Below are 21,604 nucleotides of genomic sequence, written 5' to 3'. Positions count from 1 at the left end.
CTCAAGTCCCCAAAGTGCAGCAGGCTCAAGAATGGTGTTCAGCCTCTGCTCAGTGGCGTCAGCAACCGCTGTGGCCAAGTGAGCCATGGTCACAAGCGATGAGACTGTTCTGAGGAAGTGCCTGGCTCCCTAGGGGCTGCTCCCTCCCAGCGCTGCACCCCTCCCCCAGCCTGCACCCTCCTCCTCACCCCTACCCGACCACCTCCTCCTCCAGGGAATGGGTTCTGACTCATTACCCAGAGTTGGGCAGAGTCTGCTCAGGCTGCTGTTGAGGAAATGAATGAGCCAATCATTCAATTAAATAATCAATCAGTTCTGTAAGTTCACAGTCCAAGGCCCAGCCCGCATATCACCCCTGCGGCGGGGCGGAGGGGGGGAGGGGGGGGCTGGCCTTCCTTCCCAGCACCCACCCAGCTCCATCCTCTAAGTGCCAAGCACTCGCTGCCAGTCCCCCTCCTTTACTGACTCACATTTCCACAATGCAGAAGCTACCAGGCAGGGCCTCACCCCTCCTCTGTCTACCCACAGCCTCTGTTGCCTGAAACCCACCCATGGCCTTCATCTTAGTGAAATTATGGGATCTACCAGCCACACACTGGGAACATCACAGCAGTTTTCTTTCTTTTTTTTTTTTTTTAAGATTTTATATTTATTTGAGAGAGAGAGAGGCGCACAACGGGGGGTGGGGCAGAGGGAGAGGGAGAAGCAAACTCCCTGCCATCGGGAAACCCGATGCAGAGCTTGATCCCAGGACCCTGAGATCAGGACCTGTGCCAAAGGCAGATGCTTAACCAACTGAGCCACCCAGGCGCCCCATCACAGCAGTTTTCTTATTAAAAATGCCTCCCACCCACAGACGTAAGAACAGGGATGAGGAAACCCAAAGAGGGGAAGTGACTACCCAAGTTTCTCTCAAATGGTAAGGGTCAGAATCTGGGCTATGAACCCAGGTCTGCCTGTCCCCCAGCCCACATACCTACATCAGTGATTCAAGAGATAACCAGCACCGTTTTTCATTTTGAAACATCAAAAAATAATTTTAAAAAATTACTTTTGAAAATGATTACTCAAATTCTTTCCAGCTTAGATCAAAGCTGTATTTTGGGCTATCATCCAGTTACCATGGATTCACAGAGACCAGCTCTGTGCCCAGGCTGGGTCAGAGGAACTCTCCCCTGGAGAGGGGCCATGCTGGCTCCGCAGATGTGCACCCTGGGAAGCAGCAGGCAGCCAGAAGCCGGGCCTGCGCCCGGCGGCACCCAGAACAATCCATCCTGGGGGAGGGTGCCAGGTGCTGAGAAGCTACGGTCCCCTCCTTTGGGAGGCCTGCTCAAGCCAGATGTGGGAGCCCAGGCCTCGCCATCACGCTGGATCGGGCCTCCACCCAGGGAGGCCCGATCAGGACAGCAGGATGTCTCCTGAGGCTCTAGAAGGAAATGCTCAGGAAAGCTCTGAGCAGGTAGAAGCATACTCCTGCCTCAGCCTTCAGGCAGTGTGGGGAAGGCCTGGGTGTCCCGGGCTGCCCAGGGACAGCCCAGCTGCTTCCTTCTCTACGCAGGTCTACGTGGCAGCCATCGCCCAGGGTGCCGTGCCCGCACTGGGTGGATAGAAAACAGCCTTTGTACCCGCCACCACTTCTCCCTTTTCCTACCCATATCACTCTTGGTGGCTGCAGGGGCTAGACCACAGAGACCAGGGCCTGAGTATGGCATTTCTCTTCGTGGGACTTGGTTTCCTCATCAAAGAAGTGGGGGCAGAGGCCAACCTCTCCCCTGGCCCTGACAACCCGCTCCTCTAGGGCACAGCCCCCTCGGGGCACACTGCGGCTGCCGAGTCGGGACGGTGCCCAGGCCGCGTCTCAGAGACCGTGCAGACTCCGGCAGACTAGCTGTGGGTCATGACCCCTGGTCATTCTCCCTCTGCCAGTGAAATGGGCCCAGCAGTTCCCACCACCTAAGGAGCAATGAAATGATGTGCACAGCTGAGAACAGTGAACAGAGATCACAGCATGCCCGGGGTCCAGTATGAGGCTGAGGATTATTTACCCCCATTTTACAGGTGAGGAAAATGGAATGCAGGGAGGTCACCTAACGTGCCCAGGGCACAGGCGGGATTTGAACCCAGCTCTCACAGGCCAAGAGCTTAACTCTTCACCTACCAATCTCGTGCCTCTCTGCAACCCCCCAAGCTCAGTGGCTGCTCAGCAAGGGGGTACTCCCCAGGCCCTGCCCTGTCCCGGCCTGCCTGCCACCAGCCCCACCAGGCAGAGGCGTAAGAGGGATTGGCGTGCCCAGGAGTCGGCAGACATTCTTCCTGGGGACCAAGTGAAGGGCTGTGGAAGGTAGCTGGGAAGAGCTGCCCTGTGACTTGCTGCCCACGAGAACTACCTGACAGGGAGGGAGGAGCCCCCACTTGGGGCCCCGTGGAGTGGAGGGCTCAGAAGCGGACAGCTGCAGGGAGCAGAGCAGGGGGATTCTCGGGGGGATGCGGTCAGCAGAGAACCCAGAAGAGAAAGAGCTACCCCCCGGGCCTCTGCCCCCTGCTACGCCATCAGCAGCTCCCAGAGCTCCAGGGAAATAAGACCTTTCACCCCTTTAGAGTCACTGACCCCGCACCCCATCCCGTCTGAGGAGACACCATAAGCAGGGCTTATGGGGAGAAATGGCAAGTGAAGAAATGGACCCCGTCCTTTCCCCATCGTAGGCTTCCCATGTGGAGTCGGGAGACTAGGAGTGTTCAACTGAACAAGAGAGAAATTCTGATAGGAGGTTGAACTGGATGAGTATACCGAGACTAGAAAAGGACTAGGAAAAGCTCTAACACAAAGGCCCAGGAGTGGGGAGGGAAGACCTAACAGTGGCTTTAGAAGGTAGAAGAAAGAAAAATTCAGTTGCCAGCTTGCACCCTACCAGGCTCAAAAACCATTTTGTAAAATGTTAACCATTTTTGTTGAAAGCCTTTCTAATGTCTGACATGCTCTTGGGTTGATGGGCTCTTCATTCTTTAGCCTTAGGGGGAAAAAAAAATCACCTTTTATCAGTGGGAGAGGGGACAGAACAGGAGACTAGACTCACTCTTCTCACCCCAGACGCCCCGGAAGCCCAGGGCAGCAGTCCGAGCAGGCGTTCGGGGCCACACGATCCCAGTTTCACAGAAGGGACCTCTGCAGCCAGCGTGCCTCCCGTGGCCAGCTTCCTGGCAGCAGGTTACTGTTGCTTGTCTTCAGTGGACTGAGAAACCGAAGGGTGAAGATTATCAGGAAACTGAACTCTCCAGAAAGCAGCTCCCTGAAGGTGGGAAGTGGGTCTGTTTCCCTGCTGGGTCCCAGAGCCCAGCATCTGCAGTGCAAACACATTGGACGAGCGCCAAATAAATGTCTCAGGGAGGCCCTCGAGAGGATGTGGTTTTACAACTGCTGGCTCCGGAGATGTCCCGTGGAGGGGACCAGATCATTGGCTTGCGTTTCAGTGACTCATTACCCAACACCTTTACTAGCCAGACAGACTCATCCCCTCTACTTCTTAAAGCAGTATTATTGTCCCCATTGTACAGGTAAGGAAACTGAGGCTCAGGGTGGCTCAGTCCATGAGTGGCAGCCAGGCTCTTTTCAATGCCCTACAGCTACTACCCCACAGTGAGGCTCATCTCTGCCATTCTTAATTGGCAAATTGAGGAAGGCAAAGGACAAAAAACCCAAGTGTGGCTTGGATGGGTGGATGGATAGATGGATGACCAGAGACTTCTGTAAGCAAGCTAGTTGCTTCCCTGGAGTATCCAGGGGCAGGTGGGTGAAGAGAGGGTCCCAAGCCCAGGTGCTTGAGAAATCGCTGAGGCCTGCAGGCCTTTGTGGGGCCATCAGGAGCAGAGGGAGTGTCTGTGGCTGGTGTCCCCAGAGGCCCAAGCCAGGACTCTCGCGGGTAGAGGGAGGGAGGCCAACTCCAGATCAGCACAAGCAAGGGCCTCCCAAGACCAACCCAGGTGGTCCCAGATACGGCTGCACAGGGTCAGCTGCCTCAGCAGGTAGAGAACGCCCCCTCACAGGTCAGGGATTCAGCAGGGAGGGTGAGCTGACCCAAGGATTGGAGGGGTCCCTGCATAAGCAGATAACTGTGGGGTGATTTACAGCTTTTCTAAGATGGCTCAGGGTAGGTGCCAGAGGGAGAGAGCCAAGAAGGCAAAGACTGGACTTTTATTTTAAAGAAAAAAAGCACATTGAATGCAATTCAATGAGTGAATCTGGGTTCAGCTGGGCTGACAGGAGCTTGAGCTTAGAAATGAGTTTCCAGAGGATTCCATCTCTCCCCTGAGCCCCAGCCTCCCCGGAGCCTTCAGGGGCCCCCCACCCAAGCAGTCAAGCAGCAGGGCCTCTGAGATATTCAGGCGGTCACCCTGAGCCTTCCAGGGGCCTGTCAAAGCCCTGGGAACTTTCAGAGCCTCCCGGGAATCCCCCATCACCAGGAGTGGGGGGCAACACTGGCACCGGAAGAGGACCTGCTGTGGGAGGGGGCGCTATTGTTGGAGGAAAGCCAGGATGAGAGAGGTTATGTAACTTGTCCAGGCCCAGTTGTGTGGGCGGGCCTGCCTTTCAACCAGAATCAGTCTGGTTTAAAAGTTCTGTTCTTTTAGTTAGAGCTCCTCGGATCAGCAGGAAGGAAAGGTCTCCTACCGCACTCCCCTCCCCCAGGCTGTGAAGCCCTGCCCACTTCCCCTGCGCTCTCTCTAGTCTTAAAGGTCCAGCTCAACCCCCACGCCCCCTTCTCCCTCCTGCTTTATGAAACCAAAACGTGTAGAAAAAGTAGAACAGGGGAGGGACAGGGAGTGAACACCAGTCCAGGCAGAGGCCTGCAGGTGGGAATGAGCCCCTGAGATTCAGGAGACCCCTCCGAGTGGTCCTGGTGAGACCTGAGGGGTGCTGGAGCAGGTGTCTGAAGAGGTCGCATGAGGCCAGCTGCAGGAGAGCCTCAGGAGCAGGTGTGGGCCTTCCCAGGAGGTAAGGGGAACCAGGGTTCCCTTTCACGTTCCAAGTTCAGGGGAAGGGAGCTGGGTGGGGTGCAGTATTTAGAGGCCAGGGCTCTAAATACTTTGTTACCTCTAATCCCCAGAACCCCCTGGAATGTCAGGGCTGTGCCATAATTACTGCCCCCACGTTACAGATGAGCACCTGAGACTCAGCAAGGTGCATGACCTGCTTGGGCCACACGGTTCCTCTCCACCACCCCCACCAAGCTGATCTGGTAGCAGGGGCTCCCTTGATCTAGCCCTGGGTGGAGCAGGAAGCAGATGCCAGTGGGAAAGGGTGGGTAAGGGAAGCAGTGGGACGTGGAGGAAAGGAGGGAGCTGAGCCACCCCAGACCCTCAGCCCCAGAGGAGACTAACCCCTTCAGCAAGGACAGGCACTGTCCAGCCCCTGCCCGTGGCCGGCCACACGGGGCTCCTTGCCACACAGTCGTCAGCTTGTGGGTGACCAGCCAGAGACTAGAGGCTGGCAACAAAGGTCCACCTACTGTCCCTGCACATCCTGTTCCCCAAGTGTCACCACTCCCACACTGCCTACACCTGCCAGGGGAGGCCCCACGGAACCCCACCCCAGGAGGAAGTCCAGGTAGCAGAATGTGGCAAGAGCTCAGGCATTGGTTTCTAGTCCTGGCCAGTTGCATGGGCACAGTCAGTGTGACCGTGGGCAAGTCACTTAACCTCCCGAGCAAGAGTCCCTCCTCTGTAAAATGACTGTGAACCTGTGGCCCACCGCTGGGCTCTGAGGACTAAATGGAGGAGCCCAGCAACAGGCACCTGACACTGAATGAGTTCCTGGAAAATGGTGCCCACTGTAATGAGTACATATTAAGTCGAAGAAAGGAAATAAAAAAGGAGAGCTAGGTTTGAATCTGGGCTGTAACTCTTATTTGGACTGGTTGCTTCCAATCCCTCAGACTCAATTTTTTTTGAATTTGTAAAATGGGAAGAATGATTGGACCATGTGCCCTCACAGGACTGACGTGGGGTGTCTTTCTTTGTGGCTGTGAACTGCTCCTCCCTTGGGCTTGAGACTTGCTCAAGAGACAGAGATGGAGCCCTGGAGCTGCAGAGCTCCCATTGCTACACCCTTTCCTGAAAGCAGGGACAGACCCTTGCCGCCTCTGGAGAAAGCCCTTTGGCCTCCTCTGCTGGCCTTGGCAGATTCCAGGTCTCAGAGCTGACCCTGGGCTCTGGGTGCGAGCTGGGCCCCTGCACTTGCAGGGGGTCTGCACATGGGGCTCCTTGCCCCTACGAGGCCATTAACATGCACGTTTCCACGTCTCTATCTTCTAACCACAAACATCAATTTAATACAGACAAGGGGCCAGAGGCTCAGAGAATGGAGGGACTCACCAGGGCCACACTGTGAATGAAGTAGAATCAAAGCAGGGCATTGGGTTCTAAAGGTAGTGTGAGAGACAAAGATGGTACTCTCCAAGGAAGGGTTCTGTGTTGGAGGCTGGGAAATTGCTTTACCCTGCCCAACACAGCCAGTGTGCATCTGGCATAGAGCCACACTGCAGGAAATAGAGCAAGATGCCACCCCCTAGACCCTGTAGCGCTGGGCTACCTGAGGGACCCCTGGGCGATCTGAGACCATGCGCTGGTTAACTTTCCCTCTAATCTGGAAAGGCCGGGGCCAGAAGTCCCGATTTTCATAGGCCCCTCAGGTCCAGGCAGGCCAAGACCAAGGCAGACATAAGTTCCCTGCAGGATCTTCCCATGATCCACTGAGGAAGTTGGTGACCCGGCCTATGGGCCGATGCTCCTTAAGAGTGAGAGCCGGTGGGACCTCAAAGAAGCCCAGGAAGCCGGGAGGTGGAACAACTACAGACAGGATCTCGCCATCTGTGTGCTCGCGTCTGTAATGATGGTCATTCCGACATGGAAGGGGATGGAAATTGACCCTGGAGTCAAAGGAGCGAATGTGGCTGATGTCAGAACCCAGGAAAACCAGATTCTCCCAGGAGGGTGTTTCCCCAGTGTGCCCAGGCTGGGAGAGTTATAGAAGGTTTGTCCGAGACTGGTGGCCAATCCAGGCTGGGCAGCCACAGGAAGGTTCAAACCTCAGCTTCCTCACATATAAAATGGGAACAATAGAAACACTTCCACTCAGGACCTCAAATAGCCAATGATGTTGAAAAAGAACAAAGTTGAAAGACTCACACTTCCTGATTTCAAAACTCACTACAAAGTTAGAGTACTTTAAATAACGTGGTACTGGCATAAGGACAGACATAGAGACCAATGGAAGAGAATAGAGAGCCCAGAAATAAACACATACATGATTTTCAACAAAGATGTCAAGATCATTCAATGGGGAAAGGACAGTCTTTTCGACAAATAGTGCCGGGAAACTGGATATCCACATGCAAAGGAATGAAGTTGGACCCATTCCTTATACTGTATACAAAAATTAACTCAAAATGGATCAATGATCTAAATGTAAGAGCTAAAACCATAAAACTCTGAAAATAAAACATAGGGGAAAAGCCTCAAGATACTGACTTTGGTAATGATTTCTTGGATTTGACACCAAAAAGCACAGTTAACAGAAGAAAAAATAGATAAATTAGATTTTTGTCAAAATGAAAAACTTTTATGCATCAAAAGACACTAACAAGAGAATAACAAGACAATCCACAGGTTGAGAGAAAATATTTGCAAATCATATATATGATAAGGGATTCATATCCAGAATATATAAAGAAACACAGCAAACACAAATAATTCAAAATGGCTAATAAGCACACGAAAAGATGCCCAACATCATTAGTCATTAGGGCAATACAAATCAAAACCACAGTGAGACACCACTTCATGCCCAGTAGGCTGGCTGTAATTAAAACACACATGGGCACACAAGCACGTGCACATGCACACTCACACACACACACACACAGGTATTGGTGAAGATGTGGAGAAATCAGAACTCTCGTGCATTGCTGATGGGGATGGAAGTGAAGCAGCTGCTGGGGAGCGTGGGCTAGCCTTCTAAGCTAGTTAAACGTAGGATCACCGTATGATTCAGTAATTCCACTTCTAGGCAAATACCCCAAAGACCTAAAAGCAGGGATTCAAACAGAATCCCAGAACACTCATGTTCATAGCAGCATTATTCACAATATTCAAAAGGAGGAAACAACCCAAGAGTCCATTAACAGATGAATGGGTAAACAAAATGGGATATATACAGAGAATGGAATATTGTTTAGCCACAAAAAGAAATGAAATTCTGATGTCTGTTGAAACACGATGAACCTTTCCTTTTAAGGATTTTATTTATTTGAAAGAGAGAGAGAGAACAAGTGGAGGGGAGGGGCAGAGGGAGAGGCAGGCTTCCCGCTGAGCATGGGGCTTGATCGACCCCAGGGCCGTGGGATCATGACCCAAGCTGAAGGCAGATGCTTAACCAACTGCGCCACCCAGACGCCCCAAAACATGGATGAACCTGAAAGACATGCTAAGTGAAAGAAGCCAGACACAAAAGAACAAATATTGTATGATTCCACTTCTATGAGGTTGCGAGCATAGGCAGATTCATGGAAAGTAGAATAGAAGTAGGAGATGAGGGGAGGGAGGTGAGGAGTTAGTGTTTAATGGGTACAGAGTTTCTGCTAGGGATGATGAAAAGTTCTGGAAATAGTAGCGATGGTTGTGCAACATTGTGAACGTACTTAATGCCGCTGAATCACGCATTTAAAAATGGTTAAAGTGGTAAGTTTTATGTTACGTTTATTTAACACAAGAAAAAAATGTAATCGTAGAAGATTATAAGGTTAAAAAAAACAAACACAAACCTCTACCCTCTACTCATTCCCAAGTGAGTCGAACGAGGTTGCATCAATGGTACAAGCCAGGTGCGCTCATTGTCGGCAGTGCATCCAGCTTCACCATATGATGGGCACCAGGGCTTCCGCCGCACTGGGGACACACTCAAGAACTCCAGAAAATAGTGATGCCCAGCCTCCCACCCTGAAATTCAGATCTAACTGGCCGTGGGTGTGGCCTGGGCATTGGGACCTTGGAGAACTATGGTCGTATAAGATTTGGCTCCCTGTTACATTTCTGATCTTATCTACAAGTACCCCCACCTCGGTCCCTTGGTCCCAGCCACACAGATCTCCTTGTCCCTTGAACATATCAGGCACTCTCCTGCCTCAGCCCTCACCCCTCCTTTCCTCCCCAGTAGGGCTCAGCTTCTGTTTTCCCATTTCTGCTACTGGGAAGCCCTGAGCCCATCTGGCCGCCCCATCCCTGTGCTGGCTGTGATCTCTGCAGTACCAGCTGGCTCTTCCTATTGCCCAATAGTGGGTGCTGTCAACACCAGCGGAAGGGGCTGTCATTCGCCTACCTTCTCACCCATTGCTCAGGGCACCAGATCTTCGCAAACCACACACCTCCCGCTAACCCCCAGGGGCTCTCTGACCCAGGCCTGGGAAGGTAGCAGCCTGGCCTAGCCCAGTAACCCAAAGTCCACCTCGGTGGCATCCCCAGACCCACACCCCCTCTATGAGTTTTCTCTCTGCAAAACGGGAATAAGAATATCATGTTCACAGGGCTATTGTTGGAATTAAATGCATGTTGTCACTTGAAGCCATGGGCATGACTCTCTGATGGCAGAATTTAATATGCAATGGGAACAGAGTTGGGAAGGCATTCTGGGAATCGGAGGGTGCACACATGCAGCTCACCCTGGAGGTGCACATGCAATCGTAAGTCTGGGTCCCTTCAAACCTGTTTCTGCTCTGCTAACTCCCTATGGTGAGCAGCGGGAGGCGGTCCCCTTAGTGCTGCCCTTAGCATCCCCATCTCCAAAGCCTTTGTCTTAGGTGAGCATCACTCTGTTGTCCAGCAGATGAGGACACTGAAGTTCAGAGAGGGGAAATGACTTTCCAAGGCCCAGCAAGTGAAGGTGGAAGCCGGGTGAGACTTCAAGGAAGCATTTGGCTCCTGAGCCTGGGGGGAGACCCAGGTGGAGCAGGTCCAGGGCAGGGTCCCGGCGTGGGCAGCCCCCGGGGAACAGGGGGCCACTCTTGCTGGAAGCCCAGGCAGTTTCAGTTTCCACACCCTTCACTGTGTGGTTTGTGGCATCAGCTAGACTCTGGGTGAGGAAGAAGGGCATCCCGCCCACGGCCTGCTGCCTCCAGGCTCCTTTGCAGGAGAGGAACATCCGCTGCTGGAGAGCATGCAGAGAGCAGAAGAAAGTGTCTCTGCCACCACTTCAGGCCGGTCAGGACCTTTCACAATCTGGCTGGGGCCTTACCTCCCTACCGGGCGCCTGCACACCCCTGTGGGCCAGAAAACTGCCTTCCAAACCAACTGCGCCCACTTCCCCACTGGCACACCTTTGCCCTTGCCATTCCTTCCCCTGGAGTCCATCTGCCCTCCTGCGGTCTCCCAAATCCTTGCCCACCCTGCAAAGCCCAAGCAGGGCCCTCCGCCTCCATTCCAGGGACTCCCCCTGCTGTGCGTAGGTGCCAGGAACAGCCAGGAAGAGTACAAGAGTCTGTGGGAATTGGAGTGCAAAGAGGGCCATTGAGAAGCAGATCTTGTTTTCTGCTAAGAATAAAATTGAAGGTGCGAGTGACTCTCTTGACCCAGGCCGCTGCGGACAGTAAGTCCTCCAGGTCACCACTGCAGGCATCGAGCACAGCCACAAACCTCACACAGCTGACTGTGTCCTGTGGAGTGGGCGCAGATGACCCAGCTTCCCAGCCCCGGGCGACACGTACCACAAAGTGTGCACAGAGCGTGGAAGAGGTAAGACTATCGAACCACACGTGTCGCCTAAAAACACCATCTTAGGCTTGAAAACAAGAATTGCCTGGTTTTGTTTTTAAATATTTTCCTTTTATTTTTATTTATTTATTTATTATTTTTATTTTTTAAAGATTTTATTTATTTATTTGAGAGAGAGAGAATGAGAGAGAGCAAGCACATGAGAGGGGGGAGGGTCAGAGGGAGAAGCAGACTCCCTGCCGAGCAGGGAGCCCGATGCGGGACTCAATCCAGGGACTCCAGGATCATGACCTGAGCCGAAGGCAGTCGCTTAACCAACTGAGCCACCCAGGCACCCTAAATATTTTCCTTTTAAATGACATAAACAGGGGGCACTTGGGTGGCTCAGTTGGTTAAGCGTCTGACTCTTGATTTCGGCTCAGGTCATGATCTCAGGGGTGTGAGATGGAGCCCCGTGTCTGCCTCCACACTGGGCAGGGAGCCTGCTTAAGATTCTTTCTCTCCCTCCCTCTCCATCACCTCCCCCCTCCCACCGCCATGAACATGCACTCCCCAGCGCTTTTTCTCTCTCTCTCAAAAAAATTAAAAAGAAATGACATACATAATCTGTGTTCACTTATGGAAAATTAAGGGGGAAATAGAAAAATGAGCTTACTTTCAAAGCCACAGAAATCAATGTTAACACGTAGGGGGGCCCCCCCGTTTGTCCTACACGAATTATAACTCAAACAAGAATCAACTAGCCTATCTTTTTGATTTCAGGGGCAGAGTAAGTCGGCGGCCCACAGACCTGGGTGGGAGTCCCCGCCCTGCCCTGGACATGTGACCTTGGAGTAGGCCGGCCCATGCCTTCATTCAGGAGATGGGAGGACATTGACAGAGAAAGAGTCTGTCCTCATTCCTTCAGAGGGCCACAGCCAGGGAGGCACAGAGAAGCCAGCTGGTAGCAGCAAGGGCAGGACAGCTAGGGCCTCCCTCTCCCATCTCCTGCACTGTCTGCGTACAAGCCCCTGTTGCTCAGGAAGACCCACTCCTCAGCCACTGGCCTCCTTGATCTTCAAGGCCATCGGGGCCTGCCCTGCTGCAAGTTCTCCCCCAAAGTCTGAGCAGCTTCAGTTCCCAGCAGAGCCCCTCCAGGTCTGGCCCTCCCAGCCCCATCTAGGCCACTCTGGTCCCTCCTTCCTGCATCAAAAGGCTCCTGCCCAGCTAGAAAAGCGGCCCCATTCTCTCACCCAGAAATGTCTCCTCTTCTGAGAATCCACCCAAGGAAATAATCCTCAAGTGAAAAATTTTGATACACAGAGATCTACCCATTGCCTCTCTGTCCAGAAGAATGAATAACTGGCAGCAACAACCTAAATGTCCAACAATAGGGGATTGGATAAATGAATCATATGTCTACCAAACCCACAAGCTGGACTGTGTAGCCATTAACAATGGTGTTTTGAAACGAGGAAATCACACCCACACCCACACATGTTCAAAATGGAATTATGCTGAAAAGCAGAGGGGAAGGGTGTCCACAACAATGTGAGTACATTTAACCCCACTGAACTGGACACTTAAACGTTAGGATGGTGAACTTCATGTGAGGTATACTTTACCACAGTTAGAAATCAGTTTTAAAATGCAAGAAAAAGAAAGTCGGGGAGAACACAACACCGTGTACACAATCTGCTTGCACCTACGTAAAAATAATCTTAGGGAAACACAGCGAAATATTACCAGTTGTCTTTGTGTGATGAGACTAAGGGTGCTTTTTTCCTGGTTTTCTCTATTTTCCTTTTAGGATCTTATACTTAAATGAGAAGGTATATACATAGCTTCAAGTGCTCAGAACAGAATCGGTGCCCAGGGAACATGAGTCTCTCCTGATTTTCTGTGAGGCACCAAAGTGGGGCCTCTCTCCTAAATGCGGAACCTCGGAGTCTCAGAACTGGGAAGGGAAGGGGCAACAGCAGCTGAGCCGGCACATGGGGGAGAGGTGGGCCCATCCTTAGCCCCCTGCGTGTCCCTGGTGAGTCATCCCCCCACCCGGAAAGTGGTGTCTTCCTCTGTCCTCTGTGTGTTGGGGAGCTCAGCTCCTCCCAGCTGGCTGGTTTCCAGATGAGGCTGGAGCCTAGCCTCAAAGGGGAGCAATGTGGCTACGAGTCAGAGGGAAAAGTTCGGGCTTACTTCCTCCACCGCCTTGGTAGTTCCTGCCCAAAGCAGGGGGGAGATATCACTGTAGTATGTGGCCCAGCCTCCTCAAGCCCTTACTCTGCCTTTAACAACCGCCAAAGGGATAGGATGGGGATCTCGAAAAAACCTGGCCCAGAACTAGGTTTTCCCTCTTAAAACAACACCCAGTGGCTTGTTTGCATGGGTCTGGGAGGGAGGGGGAGGTGGGTGAGAAGGCACAGCTCCGAGCCCTGCCCCTCCCTGTGCCTTGCCCAGTTAGTAGGGAAGCTCAGTCTTCAGTGCTGGACAGTGACTTCCTTGAGGGCAAGACAGTCTCCTTCACCTGACTGGGTGTGGGGGTGAGGCTAGGGGTCCAGCTGAGACCACCTAGCAGAGAATACCGCCCGGCAAATATTTGTAGAATATAACTAAAGTGAAACAAAGAAGAAAAATGGGTTCAGGAAGGGACCATGGAGGCATTCACCGTTCATACCTTTATTCCACAAACACTGAACACTGTGTTGAGGATGCAGACCACTGTTTTCTGCAATAGAGTCTGGCTGCCTGCTGGGAGCAGAGCCACTGGCAAGGCGAGATTGGGAGGTGGGGGACGGGACCCTGCTTTCTCTGGGCTTCTGTGCCCCTCTGATTCACTGCTGAGGCAGGTTTTACGAGATCTAAAGCCCTCTCAGCTCAGGTAGCTGGTATTCTCACCCCCAACTTTGTCTCACTGACTGGCCCCGCTCTGAGGCCCAGCCACTAACTTCCTGCAAAGCTGCGATGCTCTTGATCATCTGTATAACAGAAATCAAATTATCCCTCCCCTGTGGCTAGTCCACCTCTGCCTCACTCCACAGTGGCCTGCATCTCAATGTTTTGCCACAGGAAAACACAGGCTATAAATAAATACCAGGTGGCCACACGGATGAAATGACAAACACAGACCTACCGAGGGACAGAAGCGGCTAGCTCCCATGCTGAGTGTTCCCACCACCTCTGAGCCATTATGTCTGCTTTTTAGAGTTTTTTGGTCTCCTCCCTGCTATTAGGCTACCAGCTCCCTGTGAAACAGTTCAGGCCCACCGATATTTATCAGTCACCAACTGTCAGGTTCCACGTAGACCCCTACTAAACGCTGCACCTATAAATTAAAAGACCACATGACTAAACTTGTTAAAATTGTGGGTAAAATTAGAGTTCATGGGCCCTAACTGAAAAATGATGGGGCAGCTCATGTGAGTAAAGTATGTGAGCTTTAATATAAGCTCTTAGTGCCTCAGAAACCACTTTTGTTTCCCTCTCTCACTGTGAACTAGTGCCAGGAACAGGGCTAGCTCTCACCTGCGCTCGGAGGGTTGAGAGTGCTATGGTATTAGACGTGATCCTTCTAGCTCACGGGCCCCCTTCCACTACGTAAGACCACTCATTTTCCCAAACTGTGAGGCTACGGGTTTAATGCCTTGGGCTACGGTGGGGGGCGGGCTGGGGGAGGGGCAGGCTGGGCTCTGTCCCTCGTACACAGCAGTTAGATCACTATGTCTTTTGTGTTACAGATTTGTCTGTAAATTGAGCTTCCAAATACTTCTATCAGCCTCATCTGATCTTCTTACTTCTCTGGGAGGTAAGAAGAACAGAAATTTCCCCTCCATTTTGCTGATGTGGCCCAAAGATCCAATGACCTGCTGTGCTGATAGAGGGTGTTAAAACACCCTGGGTGAGAGCCTGGACACTGGAGCCAGGCTGTCAGGGTTTAATCCCCACTGGGTGACCTTGGGCAAGCTACTTAAGTTCTCTGTGCCTCAACTACCTCCTCTGAATAATAGGGATGATCTCATCTACCTCATCAGTTTAAATGAATGAATAGATAAACAGTCCTGAGAACAGTGCCTAACTCATCTTTAGTACTCAGTGTTAGCTGTCCTCATGGGCTGGGCTGGCCTGAGCATCAGAGGGGTTCGAATTCAGAGGCCTGGGGGCAGTGATGCTGACAATGACCTTCTTTGGCATTTGCCCAGGCTCAGGGTGAGAAGCTCCCACTGGCCACTTCTCTCCCCATCTGTCTCTGGTCGTCCCTAGGCTAGATCCTCACTGCAGCCCAGGGAGCCAGCAGGGGAGGGGAGGAGGCACCTGGAGCTCATGAAGCCTGCAGTGGCTCAGAGGTGGGACAAGCCCAGAGCATGGCTGCATGTCCCTTAGAAAGCTGCCACAGGTGGGCTCCTTTCTTCCTGTGCTGCCTTCCCTGCCACACCCTGCCCCCCCATGCCATCCCCCACTGCAGATCCTGCCATGGGGGCTGCTCCTTGCTAGAGCTCTGCCCTCGGGAAGGTGGGGCCAAGGGCCCTGGGCTGGGACAGATGTCCTAGATGTAAAACGGTCTGCCCTGGCCTACCGAGTACCCTGGATTCCCAGGCCCTACCTCTTCGCCCCACTTCGCACTCTCAGTCGGAGCAGAGGTGATGACTCACTGCCCCACCCCCCACTGCAACCCCTGCCCCTTTGTGAGGGCCCAGCTGCCAGCCTGGTGCTTGGGTTGAGCTGAGCCAGGTCTGCCTCCGTTGGCATCTCTGACCTGAGCCCACCTCTTCTTTGTAGAGATGGGGAAATGGGAGCCCAGAGAGGAACAGGGTACCCTCCCCAGATGGCCCTCTGACCAGTGTGTGGTCAGGGCAAGCGGGAAGCAGGCCATTCGCATGCTGGCCACAGGCCCCAAGCAGAGCACGGCCCGGAAGGGAAGGAAGGCTTGGCTCATTAGCTCTCATCCTCCTGGCCGTAGGCCCCAGGAAAGGGCCCAGGGAGGGCCAGGCTGCTGGCTGAGGCTGAGCCGGCTGAGTGAAGGACCAGGGAGTCCTCTGCGGGGCTGGAGGGGGGCGCACCCTCAGGACAGCCTCATTCCCCAGCTCTAACCAGAGAGGTCTCAGCTTTGTCCCCACAAGCCACTGGGGACAGCCAGAGCTTGAGACACAGAGGGGAAGGTAGAGGCACAGCTGCCCGAAAAGCTGGGGGGATCCGGGGTCCAAGTGGGCTCGCAGGCTGCGTGGGGCCCACACCAAGCCATCTCGCTTCCCGAGCCTGTTGGGTGCCGCTATTTCATGGGGGACAAGGACTTGAAATACACCTGCACTGAACTGAAGAAAGGAAGCAAGGAATTGCCCCACCTTGCTGCCTCCTCAGAGGACCCCGAAAGTCTGCGAGCAAGAGAGGTTGTGTGAGGGGAAAAGAATTGTCATTCGGCGTTCCAGCAAGGTGCTGGGGACTTGATTACATTAGACGGCCTCTTTAAAGTCTCCCATTTGGTTGAGATGCTTATTAATATTGATCTGGACTGTAGAGCTGGGGAAAGTGAGGCTCGGAGAGGTCAAACAGCTCGCCCAGTCTCTAAGTAGCGGAGGCAAGACCCAAATTCAAGTCTGTCTGGTCCCCAAACCCTTGACTCCCACCTTCACCTCACATGGCCTTCTCAAGCTCTCACCCACATATTAGATTCTCCTACAAAGATCCTGCGGTGGGGGGAGGGTCCCCCAGAGAAGTCAGACCTGGGAGTAGAGAGGATATCCCTTGCCCACCGTGGTGAGGTTTGCAGAGAAGTCAGTACCCCAGACCAAGGACCCCCTTCTTCTCCCAACTCAGAAGGGACAGAAGCTCAGGTTATGCCCCAGGATAATTAAGGCCAAAAATCGACTGCTATTTTTATGAGAAAACCCCCCTCCTGGAGCCGCATCCCCATTAACTGCCACGGGGAAATTTCAGGCCCGCTGGCCCTCCCAGAGCCCGTTCTGCTTGTTCAGTGCCCCACCGTCTTCACTCACCCAAAAGGCATCTCTGAACTGAAGCTGGGGCAGCATCCTCAGGCGAATGCCACGGCAAAGCTTGCTCTCCTGCCACAGGCAGGGCTGAATGAGGGCCCGGAGCCAGGCGCACCGTCCCAGGCCCGACAGCGCTGGCCCAGGCCCCCCTCCTCAGCTGGCGCCGTCTGCAGCGCCTCAGAAGGCGGCCGCAAGCCAGAGAGGAGCTGCCGGAGGGAGGAAAAGGGCTCAACCTGTTTTGTTTGGGGCTAGAATCAGCAGCAAAATGAGGAAGGAGCAGTGGCCTTCCAGTGATGGGAGGGCGGGCCCTGGTGTCCGGCCGGCCCCTCGCCAGCCCTGTGCTGATGGAGACGCAGGCAGGCTGCAGCACTGAGAGCACAGATACCAGCCCGGGGTGGGAGGCTGCAGCCAGCGGGAGAGGCAGGCTGGCGCACAGGCCAGGCGGGAAGGCAGCCTGGGGCCTGCGCAGGAAGGTTTGTGCAAGTTCCCCTGGGGCAGGCACCAGGGCCCTCGCCCACAGGAAGTGGAGTCGCAGGGCTCCCTCGTGCAGCCCCGCCTGACACCCGCCACCCTGCTGCCCGCCTCCCCTTGTCCCCTTCCAAAGCCCTCGCTGGGCCATGCCCAGTGGCCAGAAACTTCGGGAGCCTGAAGCCCACTGAAGCTGTGGGCAAGGACAGGGCAGGAACCCGAGTGCTGTTGCCCACCACCCCGGCCCCATGCTGAGCCAGGCACAGAGCTGCTAGACTCTCCACCCCACCCCCCCACACCAGCAAACTGTACTTGAGAGGCTCACTCAGGCCCAGGACATCGCTATCATTCATCAAACCCTGGCTGCCTGGGGCCCCGATCCACAGCCCGCCCTCAAGGAGCTCACAGTCTGGGGGCAGACAGCTGTGTGTTGGGGGGTGTGGGAGATAGAGATGGGGTGAGCAGGTAACTAGCCAAGGGAGAAGAGCCTGAGCTCTCATAGGCACTGCCCCCTAAATCTCCAGATTACACACTCTCTGGGGCAGGAAGCCCCCCCGGCGCCCCCCCAGGGAGATGGGAGTCTTCAGGTTGAAAGACTATGGTTCAACTGAGAGACAGGATTATAAAGGCAATGTGGGAGTCTGAAAACCCAGGTTGAGGTCCCCGTTTTTGTTTTGTCTGGCCTCTGCCCTTTAGTGGTTGAGTGGGTGGTTTATCCACCCTCCAAGTCTCTGAGCTTCAGTTTCCCTATCGGCCACCCCCGCCCCCATCTTTAGAAAGGAGACAATGTTGAGAATGTTACCGGGATTTTCGGTTTGGTTGGGCAGGTGCTGGGGACACTGACCTTGGAAAGAGCCTTGGGCTGCAGCCCCAAACACAGCCCCAAGGAGCCAGGGCCTGACCACTCAGCAGAATATGCCTTCGGGGGGCCTGTGCCCAAGCTGGGTAGGTAAGAAGGGATGAGTCAGCCTTGTCCACAAATCACCACCCTTACCAATGCCTCCTTTACCACCGACTGCAGGTGGTAAGACAGATGAAAGCTCTTGTGGAAGAGAGCTCAGCTCCCAAGTGCCAGTTATGTGTGCCCAGGGTTAGAGATGGGGCACACCCATACTTCTGAAATAGCCGCCCCAGAGAGAATCCTTCAGGGAGAACTGCAGAGCAGTGGGGCTGCCCCTGGTAGACCCCGACCTCCAGAACCCTTAGGTTTGAGCCAATAAACATCTTCAGCATTGAAGGCACCCACATTTTCTGTTGCTTGCAGCTGATGATGTAGCTAATGGTGTACATATCACCTTGAACCCTGAAGGCCAAATGCGGAGGCTGCACCTTATCCTACTGATCTCTGATAGCACTGACTCAGCCTCCCTGGCCTCGGTTTTTCCATCTATCAATTGGGGTGATGCCTCTAGTTCTGGAGGCAGACTAGAAACCTGCTTGTGATAGAAGGCTTCTACCCTCTCAATGGCAGAAAACTTCACAGCCTGGCTCCTTCCCCTGCCTCTCCAGGGGTTCTTCCCATCACCCCCAACAAATTTCTGCTCCAAACAGGTCTTTTCCCTTTCCCCAAAGGTACCTTTCCACTGCTACAGTTTTCCCCTCTGCTCTCCAGCCTCCCTCTTGGCATTCCTTCCTCGGCCTTCCTTACCTGGGCAAATTCCCCCAGGGCCTACCTCAAGGACCCCGCACAGGAGGCCTTCCTTTCCCAATTGCTCTGGTCTAGCCAGGATGGCCCCGGAAAGATTACCGTGCTGGTCGCGGGCCAGATCAATCGCAGAAGGAAGTGATGGGAGGCATCCAAAGAGGCTCCCAAGTTCTCGGCTGCAGAGGACTTCCTCCTCCCCTCTCCCCACCCCACTTTCCACAGCTCCCAAGGCTGGGCCGCCCGAACAGCAACTCGGCTTTGGAGCCCTTGCCTAGTGCAGGGGACACCGTGAAGCTTTCTACATAGCCCACCACACTTGGTCCTCACCTCACCATTGCCTCCACTTCCCAGGGGAGCAAACTAGGGAGTCAAGTTTATGTGACTAACCCAAGGCCTCAGCCTGTGAACAGAGTACTGGGCTTCAGACTCAGGTCCGTCTGATGCCAAAGCCCAGGCACTTGATCTCCATGGGTGTCTTTTATCAACAGCCCTCTCTTAACGATGGGTTTCACCCTTCCTTTCTCCAGTTCTGCCTCCAGAACCTCTCACCCCAATCCAGAGCCAGAGAAACTGAGCCTCAGGAGGTTGCTGGGGCTGGTGGTGTTACTGGGCGAGAGTCCAGCGCTGCACACCTTGTCCAAGTTCACTGTGTTATTTGTGTCCATTGAGGACATGGTAGCTGCAAGAAACACAAAACCAAAGGGTCTGATGTGGAGGACGTGTGTTATCTCCCACAGGTGGGGCCGGAGACAGTGGGCCTCCAGATGGGGTGCGTTAGGGCTTCAGCTCAGCGTCTCTGTGGTTCTCCTCCATTTCTTCTTTTTTTTTTTTTTAAAGATTTTATTTATTTATTTGAGAGAGAGAGAATGAGAGAGAGCACATGAGAGGGGGGAGGGTCAGAGGGAGAAGCAGACTCCCTGCCGAGCAGGGAGCCCGATGTGGGACTCGATCCCGGGACTCCAGGATCATGACCTGAGCCAAAGGCAGTCGCTTGACCAACTGAGCCACCCAGGCGCCCCAAGTTCTCCTCCATTTCTGTCTCCCCCTGGGCCTGCTGCAGCTCTGCACTATCCAAACAAAGCCACATCTACAGGAAGGGAAAGTCTACCTCTCCTTGCATCTCATTTTCTTCAAAGTCCTCTCCACCCTCATCCTCCCAGGAGACCTCCCCTGCTGTCTCGTGACCAGAAGTGAGCCACACTTCACCACTGGGAAGGAGATCCCTTGGGGTGTCATGGATGTTGGGAGCCAACCACCGTGACTACCACAGCCTTCTCTCAGCCAAGTCCACAAACACCGCGGGGCACCCAGTCCTGCCAGGCCTTGTTAGAACTGGGGCCCAGAGGGCAGGCAGACCTGGTAGCTGCCTGGAGAGGCCCACAGACAGGTTCTAGAAAGATCTCTCCTGATGAGAAGTAGCTAGGGGTGGGGGGTAGGGGGTAAAGTCAGAAGAGGGTGTTATAATACCCCTGATAGAGAGAGAGAGGCAGGGCACCCAGGATGGAAGAGATGGACAGCAAGCCATGGAGGAGGTGGAAAAGCAGGACAGAGACACCTGAGTGCCCCTCAGAAAAGGGAGATCTTTTCGGGCCTCCCTCAGTCACCAGCTCCCCCAGGGAGGTGAATCCAGTCCTGAAAATCACAGGTTTTTAATGACTGTTCCAGTTGCTTCAAAACTCACTTTGCCTTGAGGTGCGGGTGGCTATGCCTCAGGCCAGGCTCTGGCTCCTCTTTAAAGGGGGGCGCCCCCTGCCCAGGCAGAGCCCCAACCTGTTTTGCATGGTATTTGAACACATCTGCTTGAAGGATTCAAGATGTAGTAGGTCCAAGGACTGAGAATAAAATGCAAAATCAGTGTTACATCGATCACCATCGCCAGCCCCTGGGCAGGGCTCCGCTCCAGAAGCCACTTCGTTTATCCTTTTGAGCCAAATGAGCAATAAAATCAATACTATTAGCCACCGTTGAGGGGATATCAGTACCTGCAGGACCTGCATGCATTTTACATGCTTTAGCTCACTGACTGCTTTCTACCAGGACAAGCTACATCATTTGTGGGGTCAAGGCAAACTGAAAATGTAAGACCTCTTACTAAAACAGCAAGGACAAAAATTGCCACTAAAGGCACTAAAATGTAAAGTGTTTCCCTTGGCCGTGTTCTCTCAGTCTGTCCTGGTGCTTTACTTGCTATTGAATGTGCTTCTGCCCAAACCCCATCAGCTGCTGGGTTTCCTCTCCGGCCCACTGCTGGACGGAGTTCCCTGGCTAGAGGCAGGGGAGTCAGCCAGTCCTCTCCCCTGCCCCCATGGATAGCAATCCCCAAGGGTTTTGCACACTCAAGCCAAGATGCACTTCTCTTTCTTTTCTTTTCTTTTTTTTGAAGATTTTATTTATTTATCTGACAGAGGGAGAGAGAGAACAAGCAAGGGGAGCAGAGGCAGAGGGAGAAGCAGGCTCCCCACTGAGCCGGGAGCCCGATGTGGGGCTCAGTCCCAGGACTCTGGGATCATGACCAGAGCCGAAGGCAGATGCTTAACTGACTGAGCCACCCAGGTGCCCCAAAGATGCACTTTTCACCTGCATCAGGAATGGGAGAAAGACTACCAACGCCCCCCCAAGTCACCTGCTGAATGTGCCATGGTTCTGTCAGCCTAGGGCAGTGACAGCCACCGACATGCCCCATCCTGAGGTGCCACCAGGCAACCCTGAGCCTCCCCACACCTGCACCCAGGTCCCTGGTGGGGGCAGAGAGTGGCAGTGGTTGCTAGGC

The 21,604-nt window shown here is 53.7% G+C and overlaps 1 protein-coding gene across 4 annotated transcripts in view; it reads right to left on the bottom strand.

Annotated features, from left to right (window-relative positions):
• PSTPIP1 (proline-serine-threonine phosphatase interacting protein 1) overlaps positions 1-17,180 on the bottom strand; it is a 46,258-nt gene extending 29,078 nt beyond the window's left edge. For all 4 annotated transcript variants that reach the window (XM_045899616.3, XM_054513389.2, XM_045899618.3 and 1 more), the window contains exon 1: positions 16,725-17,180. In XM_045899616.3, the coding sequence (XP_045755572.1) occupies positions 16,725-16,760 (36 nt within the window). In that variant the 5' untranslated portion in view covers positions 16,761-17,180. The remainder of the gene's footprint in view (positions 1-16,724) is intronic.
• Between the last annotated feature and the right edge of the window lie 4,424 nt (positions 17,181-21,604).

The sequence above is a fragment of the Mirounga angustirostris genome, unplaced genomic scaffold, assembly GCF_029215605.1.
Source record: "Mirounga angustirostris isolate CCGP_5_RB_7025 unplaced genomic scaffold, mMirAng1.0.hap1 SCAF_9, whole genome shotgun sequence".
In the NCBI taxonomy this organism is placed as follows: domain Eukaryota; kingdom Metazoa; phylum Chordata; class Mammalia; order Carnivora; family Phocidae; genus Mirounga; species Mirounga angustirostris.
Note: the sequence above shows the minus strand (reverse complement) of the source record. Positions and strands in the feature narration are given on the sequence as shown.